This window comes from Cnephaeus nilssonii (assembly GCF_951640355.1).
Source record: "Cnephaeus nilssonii genome assembly, chromosome: X".
NCBI classification, from domain to species: domain Eukaryota; kingdom Metazoa; phylum Chordata; class Mammalia; order Chiroptera; family Vespertilionidae; genus Cnephaeus; species Cnephaeus nilssonii.
Genome location: NC_137071.1, coordinates 6,093,855 through 6,110,368, shown reverse-complemented (window position 1 = coordinate 6,110,368; position 16,514 = coordinate 6,093,855). Strand labels below are relative to the sequence as shown.

Sequence of the window (16,514 nt, the reverse complement as noted above, 5' to 3'; positions counted from 1 at the left end):
CTAATAAATTCCCTGATGATGCTGATACTGCTAATCTGGGAAACACTTGCCTAGATAATCTCAGATCTCTTTCATCTCTAAAGCGAGTGACCCAGTGATCCTCACCAGTGCTTTGGAAATGTCAAGGCCTGGTGATCTCCAGTGTCAAGCTTATGAGCCAAATCATAGATGATTTTCCCAAAGTTAGTTTGGCATTTGGTACCAGATTAGAAATATTCTATGTTGGCCCACCACTGGCATTCACATTACGGAATAAAACCCCCACCTGATAGGACACTAGTGCCTCCAAAATCATTTAAATTTTAAATGTGAGAAACTGCTGGGGTACCAGATTACTTGGTCAGAATTTTCAAGCCAACTCTTCCTGATCCCTCCCCTTCACTTCCACTCCCACTACGGGCATTATGATGGGACCTTTTTTTGAAGGGATTAAGCAGCCGGTGAATGGTTCTCTCTCGTTGATGTTTCTCTCTTCCAAATACAGACAATAAATATACTGACACCAAGACTCCATAAAAGCCACAATTAGTTATCATATATTTATTTTTAACATAGCACCCCAGTTTCACATCATGTACATTTTCCAAAGCTGGAGATTCTTAACCTACTATGTTCTTCACAGACTTTCCAACAAGTGTGAAAAAGAGGCAGTAAAGGTTAGCTGGAATCTACAAGTCACAATCCAAATACAGGATACCCTATATTTATTTACATTTAAGATCAATATAGATAATGTTCCCAATGCTTAGCAAATGAATGAGACTGTGGCTGAGTAAAATATTAATACAACTTATTAGCACATACTCATGAAAACACAGAAGGCATAAAATATATACTTTACTGTTACTTGTTTTACTGTTCAATGTACCTGTCATGAAAAAATATACATTTTTACTTTCAAGGTTAAAATAGACCATCAGCTCATTCTCTCTTCTGGCCCATTGCTACAGAAACTAAAGTGGCTCTTCCTAAAGTGGCTCTTCCCGCCTGTGGCTCACTTGAACGTATTTGGCCTAAAGAAGAACAGAATGGTAGTGCTAAAGAAAAAGGTACACCCAGTTTCCAGGATGGGTGCAACTGTAGCCCTCACACAAGTTGCCTTAAAACAAAACAAAAACAACACAATTCAGTTCATCTAATCATAATATAATGGGTTTATTGTGTCAACTGTTCCATCCCCAGGGCATAGTGGAGCTATGTTTCCTTACTGTAGTCCCCAAATTCCAATTCATGCCAATGTCCTCTGGTCTTCAGAGTCATAAACCCGCTTTTTCCAATCTCACATAGCCATAAATTTAGCTTAATGTGAGATAAAACTCACAAAACATGAAAAATGAACACCCCTCAATTGTTAAAAGCAGACCAAGGCTTCTATAACTTGAACAAGTCATCTCAATTGAAACCCTGCAATGTCTTTTAGAAAAGGTTCCTTTCACATCATGTGTGTTAGTCAATGTAGAAAATAATCACAGAAGCCTAAAAGCAACTATATACCTGGAATGTCTTGCTCACATTAACAGACTGATGTTTCAAGGAACACTTGTATGTCAGCCTCTGAAAGCCTATTTTTGAGGAGGGACTCAGCTCTTAGAATCTGCTTGTATTGCTTTTAAAGTCTGGCCCTCTATGTCTGCTGTTCTTATAGTTGCTCTTGGGAGGGTCACATAACTAGATGCATTTCTCAACACAAACAAGCAAAGTAGGGTGGCTCACAGAGTAAGTCTCACACTCAAATATCCATTAATGATTTATCTGTTGGCATTGGTGGGCAGCTCCCCTTAGCCTGTGCCAAAACAGAAGCGAGATATGCCAGCTCAGGACTCCAAAAACTCCAATGTCTACTTTGTTCCACACTAAGTCATGGTACAAAAAAAATTCATGACAAGAACACCAATAACTGAAGTGTAAATTCAAGTAATTCTTTGATTAGAGTTTTAAAAATGTACACTTAAAACAAAATAAACCAGTTGGAAAGAGAAACCAAAGTTAGTACTGTTCTATTTAACTAAAAACAAAAAAGGCCTCTCAACTGATATTTCATTTTGTTCACACATTCATAATTTTCAAGCTACAACCTACTGAGTCCTACTTGTCAATATGGAAAGACCTGGTTGCTAAGATATTTGAAAATCTTTTTTTATATGTTTAGAATCACATTTCCCTTGGTGATATCTAGCCAAGAGGTGTGATTCTAGTTTGTGTTGAACAAATGTTTTTAGCTCTAAGGTGTTATACTATAATTGAGATTTTCAAACTACTGCTTAGAAGGCATTTGCAAGAGCTTGCCTTAACTGCAAAAAACACACATCCATTACAGATTACTTTCTTATTGATCTTCTGAATACACATTTATTATTACCATGAGTGTGAGATCATTTAAGAAATAGACAATATCATTTAGAAACAGACTACAGAATCAAGTCACATATGAAGAGAAGGATGCTTTATGATAGTTTAGACATTGGTATAAATCAAAGGGAAACTCATGTTTTTGATTACTCACCCTATGCTGAAATTGAACATTTGCAACCAAGTAACAAAAGATATACTGAAGAAAACTAACTTACTACATATTGAGTTCATTTCTGGTCTATTTAAAAACAAACTCCCATAAGGAATACAGGAATGGAATCCATTCAAAGCAACAGCTCTCAAAAGTTCTGCCAAAAAAACTCATAGTAACTTATTGCATCATGAAAGGTGAGGTGTTCAAAAGAACAAATAGTTAATCATATTCTTTCCCTTCATATTTTTTTTGCTTCAATCCATGAGAAACATCTAGAACTAATATTCATTAAAACATGTTTTAATATTTTAAGATTAATTAAGTAAATAAAATTCAACAAGGTAAATAGAAGAAACCTTCTAATCTGTTTTTAATATTGCTAGAGGCTCAAGGAGTTAACTTAGAATCCATAAATCAGGTGGGCATCCCAACTCTGCCACTAATTCTATGGATCCTTGGGCTAGGAACTGTGGTTTCTCAGGGCCTTGAATTACCTAAGCAAACAGCAAGAGATGGGTACAGGTCCTCAGAGGTCAGACATCTTAATTCTCTAATGACAGTAAAATGGGCATAGCTTCCAGCTAAACTGCCTCCTCTCCCAATCAGGCCCAAAGCACTTCTCTAATATTAATAAAGCAGTTTAATCTTTCCAATTAAAGCAAATATCTGCATTGATGACAACACGTGCCTCCATTCCAGATCTACCTTTTGGTTTTGCTCTATGTCTACTGGATAGGGAGGTGGCAAAAGCAATATGCCATATACAAGAGACACTAAGGTATCCAATAGGCCCACTATCAACTCCTACTGTACTTCCATCCTTGGGACTATGGGACATCTATGAAGGACCACCACTTACCAACAAGGTTATTAAATCCCCACAGATGGGGGCAATATGGCCTTCTCTCCACAGAACTCTGCCCAACAAGCAGGTCTAATTTTGGAGTAGTTTTATAGAAGAGGTATAATAATGATTTCAATAGCTCAGTCTTCTTATAAATCACATTAAAGGCTCACAGAAACATTATCGGGAGTTATAATTCTAAATTGAAAGTGTACATCCTAAGAAAACAGAGAAAGAATGAGCAGTAGTTAGGTAATAATAATGTGTGTAAGTGTATGTGCATCTATGTGTTTGTGTTTAATCATTTTCTAAAAATCCACTTCTAAACAACTAATAAACTGAGGTCACTAAAAGTCCAGTCAAGAAAACTGGGTATAGATATTATTGGTATGTGCTTTAATGCAATGTCTATCTTAAAATATTGGTGAGGCTATGCAACTCATGGAGCTTTGATTGTCTGATGCAAGTTTTTTACCTTAATGAAAACCAAACCAACTAAACAAAATCCCAACCTAATTTGGCTTACTCTGTCACTGGCTTGATGGGGGGGAAATGTCAATATTTTTAAAAAGTACATCATATAACATTTCTGGGTTTATATGTCTGCTTAATGGATATGAAGTGCTATCTCGAGTGAATGTGTATATACTGGAAGATTACGGGATAAAGTGCAAAGGCTATTCTTTCCTGGATTTAATGTAACAAAAGGCAAACATGCTATAAAATGTCTGCAACAAGGACACTGTTGATAAAATTTGTTGCAGTCCCCAGAACTGAGAACATGGGAAAAGAGGTTAACTTTGCACTGACCCATTCATGACCTTAGGAAGGGTTTAAACTGATTCTGAACCCTTTCTACAGGGACCAAAAGGTAGCCAAAGGGGAAGGAAAATGTATGAAATAGAGAAAGCGTTCAAGATTTCTGATTTTTAAAATCAAGCCAATTGAAAAACCTTTAATATGCACAGAACAAAATCAACAATTTGTTTTTCTTTGGAAAAATATCATCTGTTTAAGCCTTATTTCTGTCATTAAGCCATTGATAAAGCTTGACAATGGAATAAGGAAACATTAAATAAACTCCTACTTTTCTAAAAGCTGTCAACTCTTTTGAAGTCAAAGACAATCTCACATGCTATAAACCTATCCAAATCACTTCATAAAGGACCCTAAGCACACCCCACCCCTCTATTCTAAGAATGGGTAAAGTAGCAAAATGCATAAGAGAGAGCTTTTCTTGCCATCAGTCTCTCAAAGTGATATTAAAGCTGATGTGTCCTGATCTCTGTGAGGGTTGGTCAATTCCCATTTTCAACTTGAGTTTTCAGGTGAAGCAACTGTTATCAGAATTTTTATAGGATACTGGCTTCTGCAATTTGAGCTCACTGTTTTACCTCACTTGGGCCCTTCTGTACTACACATAAACCAATCACTTCCCAAGAGTATGCTTCACATAGAACCAAATACTTATATATCCAGTGTCGGAATTGGCTTCCTTTCATCATTTCTTCACAGCCGATATACTCATAGTCCAGGTTACAATAACAAAGACAAAAATAATTACCAGAGATTGTTGAATAGTTAGTAACAACCATTTTCCCTCTTCTTCCTCAGTTTGAACACCTGGGTTCAAACAAAAAATGTTTATCAATCCAAACAGTCTCATCAGCCTTTCATATTTAATGGGTAGTTTGCAAATTCATGCATTTACAGATATGTTTTCCCATGCAAGATAAAAGTAAGAGATCTGGCAACTATTTTAATATGATCAGGAGAAGCAGTTAAAGCACATTGCTCTTGCCTAAAAATTTACATGAAAGGACTGAGTTATCTGGGTTGATGGCCTAGCTGGGCCAAGTTAAATAGATCACTGACAAAACTTCCACTTTACAGAGGTGTAAAGACCGAGTAAGTCTTTGACATTCAGTAGAAAACAATAGTTATGTATTATTTATAGCTAGATAAAATCAAAATGGCACTAGATAAGCAATTTTTGGCATATGGTGGTGGAGGGCACAGTGCCAATCTAAATCTGATGCTTTTGTTTTATTTTAGTTTTTGTTTTATAATCATCATGCCAAAGTTAGAATTCCAATTATTCAGGAAACCAACCTACTGTACATGATATACATACAAAAGTAAAACAAGCATCCTAAATGTACTGGATTATAAGGTCTTGTACAAATCATAAATTCTTTAAATAAATAATGCTCTACATTGTCATTTGCTAGAAGGTTGATTTTTGCTAAGGAGCAACATCTAACATCTCAAGAAAGTACTGAAGAATGAGAGAGAAATTCCACTGATAATTACAATTTCAAGTGTGATAATCAGTTATATATTTCCATCACAGTAAAGCACACAGTATAAGAGTAAAGGTGACATAGATTCTATTCCACTGCTCACAGCTTTTGACTCAGTCAGACATCTATGACAAGTAGTTGGTTTGAAACAGTTAAAGGAAAGATCCTGGCAGAAAAGGTCACCCGCTATTACTTGGATCTTGGGGTCACAACACGGTGACTGGACGAAGTTGTTCCAATTGGTTTTCCAATGCAATCCGTTCTTGATGAACCTCCTGAGTTATATAAAGCAGAGAAAAAGAGAAAAAAAGCAAAGGGGTCATTTCCTGGGTTCATCCTTAGTTCATGAGATATTAAAAAGGAATATAACTGGACCCATAAAGACTTAAGTACCGTATGACTCAAGGACGGGTGGACTGGAAGGTATCATGTTTATAGCTGGTGATTAGTCAAAGGAAGCTTCACATTTTGTAATCTCTTAACTTTTTTCTGAGGATGATGAAATGGAACTGACTGACACACACACACCTGCCACAGCCTCAATCTCACCTTCAGTTTTAACAGGAACAGTGACTGGTAGAGAATAATGTTAAACATTAAAAGATTGATTAGGAAGTGAGTAGAAAAGCAAAAGTAGACTTCTAATACTGAGAGGTGAAGCCATCATGGACTCAACTTCTATTCAATCTCTTGTTTCTAATCCAACACCATACACAGTCAGATTTGAGGGATGAAAAAGTACACTTGGATGGCCCTCTATCAAAGTCTCATCTAGGCTGCTGCACAAAATATGGGTTGAGGTGTGACTTCTGGGTGAAAGGCAGAAAAGAAGATCAGCAATATGCTATTTGGGAATTCATTTTTTCAGCCCTAAAACAGATTTATTGGCAGGGAGAAAGGGAGACACATAAAGGCATTCTTAGCATTTATTCACCCACCCTCCTACCCACCCATCTAACAATCTGAGATCTATCTACTACTGGCCAGATTCTGCTCTAGGTGCGATCATACCAGCAAAGAACAAGACAGATCATACAATGAAATATTATTCAGCCACAAATAAGAACAAAATCCTGCCATTTGTGACAACATGGATAAACCATGCAGCTATTATGCTAAGTGAAATAAATTAGACAGAGAGAGACAAATACTGTATGATCTCATTTATATGTAGAAACTAAAAAAGCCAAATTCATAGAAACAGAGAGTAGAATGGTGGTTGCCAGGGGCTAAGGGATGGGATAAATGGGGATTTGTTGGTTAAGAGCACAAATTTCAGTCATAAGATGTGTAAGTTCTGATGATCTACTGTACAGTATAGTAACTATACTTAACAATGCTATATTATATACTTGAAAGTTACTAAGAGAGTAAATCCTAAATGCTCTCACCACATAAAAGAAATGAAAATTATGTGAGGTGATGGATTTGTTAACTAACAATACTGTGATAATCATACTGTAATACATAAGTATATCAAACCAACAGGTTGTACACCTTAAAATTACACAATGTTACACATCAATTATATCTCAATAAAGCTGAAAAAATAATAGAACTACCATATGATCCAGTAATCCCACTTCTGGGTATATATCTAAAGGAACTAAAATCAGTTTCTCAAAGAGATATCCATATTCCCATGTTCACTGCAGCTTTATTCACAATAGCCAAGACACAGAATCAGCCTAAATGTCCATTAATGAATGAATGGATACAGAAAATGTATACACATGCAATGGAATATCATTCAGCCTATAAAAAGAAAGAAATCATTACTGGACTTAGTGTGGTGATCACCTCATAAGATATATACTAGTAAATGTTGAAATACTATATTGTACACCTAAAACTAATATAATATTGTATACCAACTATACTTAAATGTAAAAATAAGTAAATAAAATAAAGGAAATCCTGTCATTTGTGACAACATGAATGAACCTGGAAGACAGTATGCTAAAGAAAATAAGCCAGACACACAAGGAAAACACTACATGACATCACGTATACAGCATGAGGAATCTAAAATAGTGAAACTCATAGAACCAAAGTATAGAATGGGGGTTGCCAGTGGCTGAAGTAAAGGGGAAATTGGGAGGTATTATTCAAAGGATACAAAGTTTCAGTTATGTAAGATGAATAATACCCATGATCTATTTGCTTTTTAAAACCACTTTATTGAGGTATGACTGTCATACAAAAAAAAAGTTGTACATATTTAATGTATACAGTGTGATGAGTTTGGAGATAATTATACATCCATGAAACCATCACTACAGTTTATGCCATAAAAATATCTATCACCTCTAAAAGTTTCCTCCCACCCTCTTTATTTATTATTATTATTTTGTGTATGTGATAAGAATACTTAACATAAGTCCTACCCTCTTAGCAAATGTTTAATAAACATATTACAGTAAAGCCTTTAGAAAAAAAACATAAGAGAGTATCTTCATAATTTAGATATAGGCAAAGTTTCCTTATATAGGAAGAAAGTAATAATTATAAGAGAAAAATGATAAATTAGACTTTATCAAAATTTAAAACTACTGTTCATGAAAAGACACGGTTAAGAAAATGAACAGGTAAAACAAAGGCTGGAAGAAAGCATTCATAAAACAAAGCACTAAAAACTCAATTTTTAAAAGGGCCAAAATTTTGAAAGGGCACCTCATAAATATATGAGAGGTAAATAATCACATAGAAAAGTGCTCAACATAAGCATCAAGAAGATGCGAAATTAAAACGACATCACCACAGGACTGGCTAAAACTAAAAGAGTAACACACTAAATGTTGATGAGGATGTAGAACAATTGGAACTCTGCTATATTAGTGAAGGTTAATACAAAATGCTCTAGCCACTTGGGAAAAACTCTAGAAGTTCTAATAAAACTAATCACATATTGTCACCACCTAATCTACAAATCCTAATCCTAAATAGTTACCCAAGAGAAGTGAGAATGTATTTGCACACAAAGACTGATTCAAAATGCAGTTTTATACAAAATAGCTCAAAACTTGAAACAGTTCAGGTGTCCATTATATGAGAATTCATAACCAAATCGTGGCATATTCACTCAATAGAATACTACTCAGCAATGACACATACAGCAGTATAAATGAACCTCAAAACCAATATTAAGTGAAAGAAGTTTCACAGAAAAGTACATGTTAAGAGTGGGGTCGGAATTGACCGGGAAGGAGCAAGAGGAAGCTTCCCGGGATGATGGGAGTGTTCTGAATCTTGATAGGGGTTTGGGCTCTATAAGTGTATGCATTTGTTAAAATTCAACAAATGTACCCTCAAGATTTGTGTGTTCACTGTATATAAAATTTACATCATAAGAAATGCCTGTAAAAATATTAAACTCTAGTTAATGCTATGCATGCTGGAATATTTAGGACACATGTACAGATCTCTTCAATTTACTTGAAAATATGTTAAAATGAGATGGACTATAGATAGAGGAATAGATAAAGGAATGGATAAGTGATAAAACAAGTATAGGAAAATGTTAATGGCAGAACCAAAGTGGTGGCTATAAAAGTATTTACTGTATAATTCTTTCAACTTTCTTGAATGCTTGAGAATGTACATAATAAAATATCAAGGCAAGGGGGTTAAGAAAAGAGAAATAAAAAAAAGGAATAGACAACAGAGAATGCTAAAGAGGAAGCACCAGTGAAGTAGAAAAAAAAAATGTGCCAGGTTTGGCTTCCCAAAAGCCATTTAGAAAAGTGTCTTCAGAGGAGGGAGCGGCCAGTTGTGTAGAATTCTTTGGAAAAGTCACATAATATTAAAACAGGCCCGTTGGATTTGGCCACAAGAGGAGTGGAGTGGAGGAGAAGGAAGCCACACTGAAGTGAAGGGAGAGAAATCTGTTGGTGAGGAAGCAGAGATAGTAAATGGAAAGGACTCCTAAGAAACGTGTCTGTGAAGGAGGCCAGAGAGACCAGCAGCAGCTGAAGAGGGATAAGGGAGCATGTTCATGTATGGATGGGAATGAGCCAGTAGAGAATATATGTTTACTAGTAAGTCCTAACCCCCAGTACCTGTAAGTATGGTCTTATATGGATAAAGGATCTTTGCTTATTTAATTTATTTAAATGAGGTTATGCTAGATTAGGTTGGGTCCTAATCCAGTTAACAGTGTCCTTATATGAAGAGGACACTATAAGAAGAGAAATTTGGACAGAGACAGACAGACAGCAGGTCTTGTGAGAGTGGAGGCAGAAATCGGAGTGATGCAAGCCAAGGAACGCCAAGCACTGCCAGCCACCACCAGAAACTGGGAAGAAGAAGGCAGGGTTCTCCCCTAGAGCCTTCAGAGAGCGAGCTTGGCTGTGATGACACCTTGATTTCAGGCTTTTAGCCTCCAGAACTATGAGACTAGATTTCTGTTCTTTTAAACCACCCACTTGGTAGTACTTGGATGTGGCAGCCCTGTGAAACTAATACAGGGGAGATTAATAATGAAGGGACACAGATGATAAGAACAGGGGTAATGTCCTTGACAAGGTGATAGGAGCCATTTCCAAGGTACCAGGAGAGGGGCTGGCCTTTGATAGTATCAGGACCACCTTCCTCCACTGAAATAAGTATAGCATCATTCAGGGTAGATCCAACAAGTAAGCTTTTACCCAGAAGCTTCAGACTATAATGAATGCTTCAAACTGCCCTTGTAATAGATTCCCTGTCCTTTTAACTAACACAATATGCAGCCTACATATTAAAGTTACTAGTCTTCCTCTAAGTATTCAAGAACCAACCCATGAAACTTAAATACAGCAATGCTCTGCCTTCCAAAAGGAGTTTGAGAACAAAGAAGCAAGTCTTACCAACAGGAATGGAACCAGATGCTCAGTTAATGGTCAAAACAGAATAAAAAAACAAGGTGAAAAGCATGGTAATCCAAAATCAGAAAGCCCCTTCCTTACCTTGAGTTGCTGCTGGAGTTCACTGTTCAACCGGGCCAGCACTGCATTTGCCTCTTTATTTTTGCGGATAGCAGTTTGAATAGCCTTCTTCTGTTTGGAAGACTGTCTACAAAAAGTACAAACAGTTCAATGAAATAAAACTTAGAGGTCTGGACCCTTGTCAAGACTCTCTGATTCATGAAAAGTGCTAAATTAACAAGGGGCTAATGTCACAGGCCTCCAAAAATAAAATCATATGTTCACAAGCAGGCAGGCAGACACACTCCAAATAAAACAAATTTGTCAGGATGAATTATTGACACCTGAAGTAATTTCTATTTTATAACTTGAAGAAAGGCTGTGAATCGGCCTTTATAAACACTCTGCATTCCATTTATTCCAAGATAGTTTAATAAGTATTTCTTCTGGACAAACCATATTAACTGCAATGCCCTTTTTGTGTAAGCATTAATGGCATTTTAAAAAACCTGCAGGTGGCCCCTGTGGACTAGTCTGAAGGTAAAAATAGAACATTCTCTTTAGCAATGATCCTACATTAATTTAACCAATCCTCATAACTCTCCTTTATTCCTTTATTATGACACATGAATGCCTGAGTGTGAGTGAGCATGTGCATGTGCATACACCAGCATGTATATCTGTAGCACTTGAGAAATACACAGAATTGTTTCAATACTTGTACTCCCAAATTAAGTCAATAGTAAACTCATTCAATAGGTATAAATAAGGTGACCATATGTCTCACTTTGTCCATTACAGTCTCTGCTTACACTGCTTGTCCGGCCCTAATTATTCTTAGCACCCTGTTTCTCCCTCAAAACTGTCCACAGTTGGGATAATAAATCAACATGGCTGTATAACCTACAACTTTATATTCCACAGCAAGAAATATTGAATATCAGAGCAAAATGGCAATTCAAGTTCCCCTAAAAAATATTTGTAATCATTGGGAGATGGGTTCTAGGCCAGAGAAACTCAACTGATATGCATTGTGACCACTGTAGTGATATGATTAATATTCACTGAGAATATTCTCTATGCCAGCCACTCTGCTAATCTGTATAAGACATGCATACTCCTTTCCCCAACAAATATGAAGATTAATTTTTCATCCATATATATGCAGGGAAGGGGCTTCAAAATCTACTTTTTAAAATATATAGATTGGATTTCTGGTTTCAGGACAAGATGGAAATGATATACTTCTCTCTATTCCTTCCAATAAATACATACAGTTAAAACCCTGGACATAATGTATAAAACAAACATAAGATGACTCCAAAAAGTGGAATGGAGAAGGCTAGGGAATTCAGTACCCAGGGAAATATATTGCAGTAAATTGTTGTTGTTGATTTGTGTGTCTTGGGAATTTGTGTTTGTTTGTTGTTGTTGTTGTTGTTGTTGTTGTTGTTGTTGTTTTTGCTTCATAGATCCCAGACTGGATAGTGGAGAAGGTGGCAATCAAAAAATGGACAAAATAAATTGATGAACGAAATAGATGCAGAGACATAGAAGCATGTAACAGACTGTGGAATCTCAGAGAGAAGGCAGGGGAGGAAGGTGGGTGGGAAGAGATCAACCAAAGACCTTGTATGCATATGTGCATAACCCATGGACACAGACAATAGGTGGTGAGGGCCTGGGGCAGGGGACAGGGGACAGGGGAGGGCTAGAAGTCAATGTGGGGGAAAAGAGGGCATATATAATACTTTCAACAATAAAGATATTTTTTAAAAACTACAGCTATCATACTTAATGAAAAACTGAATGTTTTCCCTCTAAAGATTAGGACCAAGACAAGATTTCTACTTTCATCACTATTTTCATGATAATATTAGAAATCCTAGCCAGCACAATAATGTGAGAAATGGTATTAAGGTACACATCTTGAAAAGAAGTAAAATTGTCTCTATTTGCAGATGACATGATGGTCTATGTAGAAAATCCCAAGGAATCTACAAAATCCGCTAGAACTAATAAGTGATTTCAGTATGGATAAAAAGGAATTTGCAGGATAGATTAACATACAAAAATCAAAATAATTTCAATATACTAACAGTGAACACTTGCAAATCAAAAGAAAAAATATGATATGATGGGTGAGAAAGAAGCAATCACATGAGAAGAAGAGAAGAGATCAGCAAGAAGAGATCTCAGGAGAAGAGGTAAAAAGAGATCACACGAGAAGTGTTGGGAGACAAGAGGAGTTCACGCAAGAAGAGAAGAGGGCACAAGAAGAGTTCATGAGAAGGGTAAAGTATCACGCGAAATGAGGAGAGTACAGGAGAGAAAAAGAGATCACGTGAGATAAGAGGAGTGTGAGAGAAGAGAAGCCATTACAGGATAAGAGGTGAGTGAAAAGAGATAACGCGATCGGAGAAAACGGGAGAAGAGCTCGAGAGAAAAGAGCATGCGCGAAGAGATCATACGAGATGAAAGGAGTGCCTTTCAAGAAAATAATTTGTGACTCTTTGCTCAATTTTCCAAAAGAGAATACAGAGTAAAGACCACTCTAGATGAAGAGAAGAGAGATTTACTTAAATGGATATCTAAGGGCATCAGAGCTTAATTCTTTCCCAGACACTGGCTGAGACAGGACCATAACTATCGTGTGTACAGCTGTCTCTCTTCCTTAGGGCTTAAAAATTATTAATGCTAAGTCACTTCTTATCACTTCAAAATAAACTGGTCTGGGAACTAAAGTCAGTTGTACAAAGTTCCCTGACCCCAAAGCTTAAATCCCTGCCATTTATTGCACTATTTGTGTTACTGGTGGGTGCTAGTCTCTCAGCCTGACACTATGTGTTTACCTAACCAGTGAGAATGTATCATAGTGAGGGACAGTCACTGAACAGGCAGATAAAATAGCTCCTTTCAACAAGTGGTGCTGGGCCAACTGGATATCCATGTGCAAAAGAATGAAGTTGGACCCCTTCCTCATACTATACACAACAATGAACTCAAAATGGACCATGGACTTCAATCTAAGACATAAAACTACAAAACTTTTAGAAGCAAACACAGGAACAAATCTTTATGACCTTGGGTTAGGCAATGGTTTCCTAGATGTGACACCAAAAGCACAAGTGACAAAAGAAAAAAATGAATAAATTGGACTTCATTAAAATTTAAGACTTTTGTGCTGCAAATAATACTATCAAGAAAGGGAAAATCCAACCCACAGAATAGGAGAAGATATTTGCAAATTATATATCTGATAAGGTACCTATATCCAGAATATGTAAAGAGCTTATAACCCAAAAATAAAGATAAATAATCCAATGTAAAAATGGACAAAGAATCTGAGGAAACATTTCCCCAAAGACAGTATACAAATGGACAATAAGCACATGAAAAGATGCTCAGCCCCATTAATCATTAGGAAAATGCTATCAAAACCACAATTCGATATCACTTCACACACACTAGGGTGGCAATAATAATAATAATAATAATAATAATAATAAAAACACAGATAACAACAAGTGTTGGCAAGAAAGAGAAGAAATTAGAGCTCTCATACATTACTGGCAGGATTGTAAAATGCTGCAGCCACTATGGAAAGCAGTTTGGCAATTCCTCAAACTGTAAAACATAGACTTACCATAAGACTCAGAAAATCTACTCCTAGGTATATGCTCAAGACAATTGAAAACATAAGTCCACATAACAACTTATATACAAATAGTATAGCAGCATTATTTTTAATAGTTTAAAAGTGGCCATCAACTGATGGATGGATGAAAAAATGTAGTCTATCCATTACAATGGAACATTATTCAGCAATAAAAAAGAATTGAGTTCTGATTCATGCTACAACATGGGTGAGCATTGAAAGCATTATGCTAAATGAAAGAAGCCAGTCACAAAAGACCACATGTTGTATGATTCCATTTACATAAAATGCCCAGAACCGGCAAATCTATAAAGATATAAAGCAGATTAGTAGCTGCCTGAGGCGGGTAGGGAAGGGGAGAATGGAAAGTGACTGCTAATGGACATGGGATTTCTTTTTTGGGTGATGGAAATGTTTGAATATTAGATCATGGTGATGGTTGCACAACTTTGTGAATATACTGAAAACTACTGAATTGTACACTGAAAATGGTGAGTTGTATGCTATGTGAATTATATCTCTATAAAGCTGTTAAAAAATAAAGAAAATGAAAACTTTGTGAACTCCACCAACTGCCCTGCCGATCCAACTTTGGAAGATGTTATAGCCACCACTGACTGACTAGCATTAATGTGAAGCGGAGATTAAAGTGGAAAGCTGGGGAATTACATGGAAGAAAGGTTAGCCATCTTTGTCCCTGAGAGAGATCCATGACCTCGACTTGGGGGTGGCTGGAAGGTGGTGAAAGCTCTCAGTGACCCTTAAGGACAAAATGTACTTCCTTTATGCACTGATGGCACCAGGAAACTGTCCATTTGGAAAAACAAAAACAAAAGCCATCCTCTGAAAGAGTGCTGCACAGAATGAGGCTTTGGCTTCAAAGGAAAGTTATACCCACAAAACCTGTTGCTTTTCTTAGTTACAAAAATAGTCATGGGGATGTAAAGTACAGCATAGGAAATATAGTCAATAATCTATACAATAAAAACCCAGTGGTCGTGATGCCGTAACGACCAAAGACCGGTCACCAGGAGGCTGCATGCCCAGTGAGGCGCACGTGGGCGGGTGGGGCTGCATGTGTGGCAAGGCGCATGCGGGTGGGCGGGGCTGCGAGCACAGCGAGGTGTGTGGGTGGTCGGGGCCGTGCGATTTCGCGTGCTGGGCTTTTAGTATTGTAATAACTACATATGGTGCCAGGTGGGTACTGGAAATATCAGGGGAACACTTTGTAAAGTATATGGTTGTCTAACCACTATGTTGTGTACCTGAAACTAATACAAAATAATATTAAAAGTAAACTGTAATTGAAAAAATTAAAAGAAAGGGAAAAAAAACACCACCTGTTGTTTTTCTCTCCATAACAGTGTAAGCAGGAGAAAAATCCACAGCTGCAGCTGAGACCTGCAAGGTCCCTAGAGCAATTTCATGATGGATCTTGAGCATTTACGTTAGTGACCAGTCAGGCTCACTTGAAGTCACACACAGCAGCAGGTTTCTGCTCTCAACACCTTGCTCAATTTCACAAAAGGGAAACTGAGGCAAGTGATAGCTTTTCTTAAAGCCAAAGCCTTCTGGAAAAGGACAGTTTGTCCAGAGCATTGTTCTCTAAGTCCCCACCCTCCCTCCAATGTCTGTTACAGCTGGCCAGATAGATATCTTGGATGCTCTACAGGTGACGATTCTGTGCTTAGATGATCAATAACAGTAACTCCTTATGAGGATTAAAAAGATAGCCCGGCCAGGGTGATTCAGTGGTTGAGCGTCAACCTATGAATTAGGAGGTCACGTTCGATTCCCGGTCAGGGTACATGCCCAGGTTGTGGGCTCGATCCCCAGTGTGGGGCGTGCAGGAGGCAGCTGATCAAGGATTCTCTCTCATCATTGCTGTTCCTATCCCTCTCTCCCTCTCCCTTCTTCTCTGAAATCAATAAAAATATTTTTTTAAAAAGATCATGGGGATGTAATGTACAGATAGGGAAAAGAGTCAATAACATTGTAATAATTATGTAGTGACAGATTGTTAATAGACATATTGTGATCAATTTGTAAGAAATATAAATGTTGAATCACTGTGTTGTACACCTGAAATATAATACTGTATATCAATTATAATTATAATAAATTAATTTTTAAAAACTTTAAAAAGATATCACATCTATTGAAAGTTGGGCCTGAGGGTCATGAAGCTAGCTATTTGCCATGGGGAAACATGAAATAAGACAGGCAAAGAGAAAACTTCCATTTATATTACTGTCTTCTTCCTGAGAAAATGTGGGCCAGTACAAGGAAGAGAGGTCAGAAG

General features: G+C 37.0%; 1 protein-coding gene across 8 annotated transcripts in view; it reads right to left on the bottom strand.

The window, feature by feature from the left end:
• Positions 1 to 534: 534 nt before the first annotated feature.
• Positions 535 to 16,514, bottom strand: part of REPS2 (RALBP1 associated Eps domain containing 2) — a 185,952-nt gene continuing 169,972 nt past the window's right edge. For all 8 annotated transcript variants that reach the window (XM_079764421.1, XM_079764424.1, XM_079764423.1 and 5 more), the window contains 2 exons: positions 10,597 to 10,702; positions 535 to 5,928 (listed from right to left, as the gene is read on the bottom strand). In XM_079764421.1, the coding sequence (XP_079620547.1) occupies positions 5,860 to 5,928; positions 10,597 to 10,702 (175 nt within the window). In that variant the 3' untranslated portion in view covers positions 535 to 5,859. The remainder of the gene's footprint in view (positions 5,929 to 10,596; positions 10,703 to 16,514) is intronic.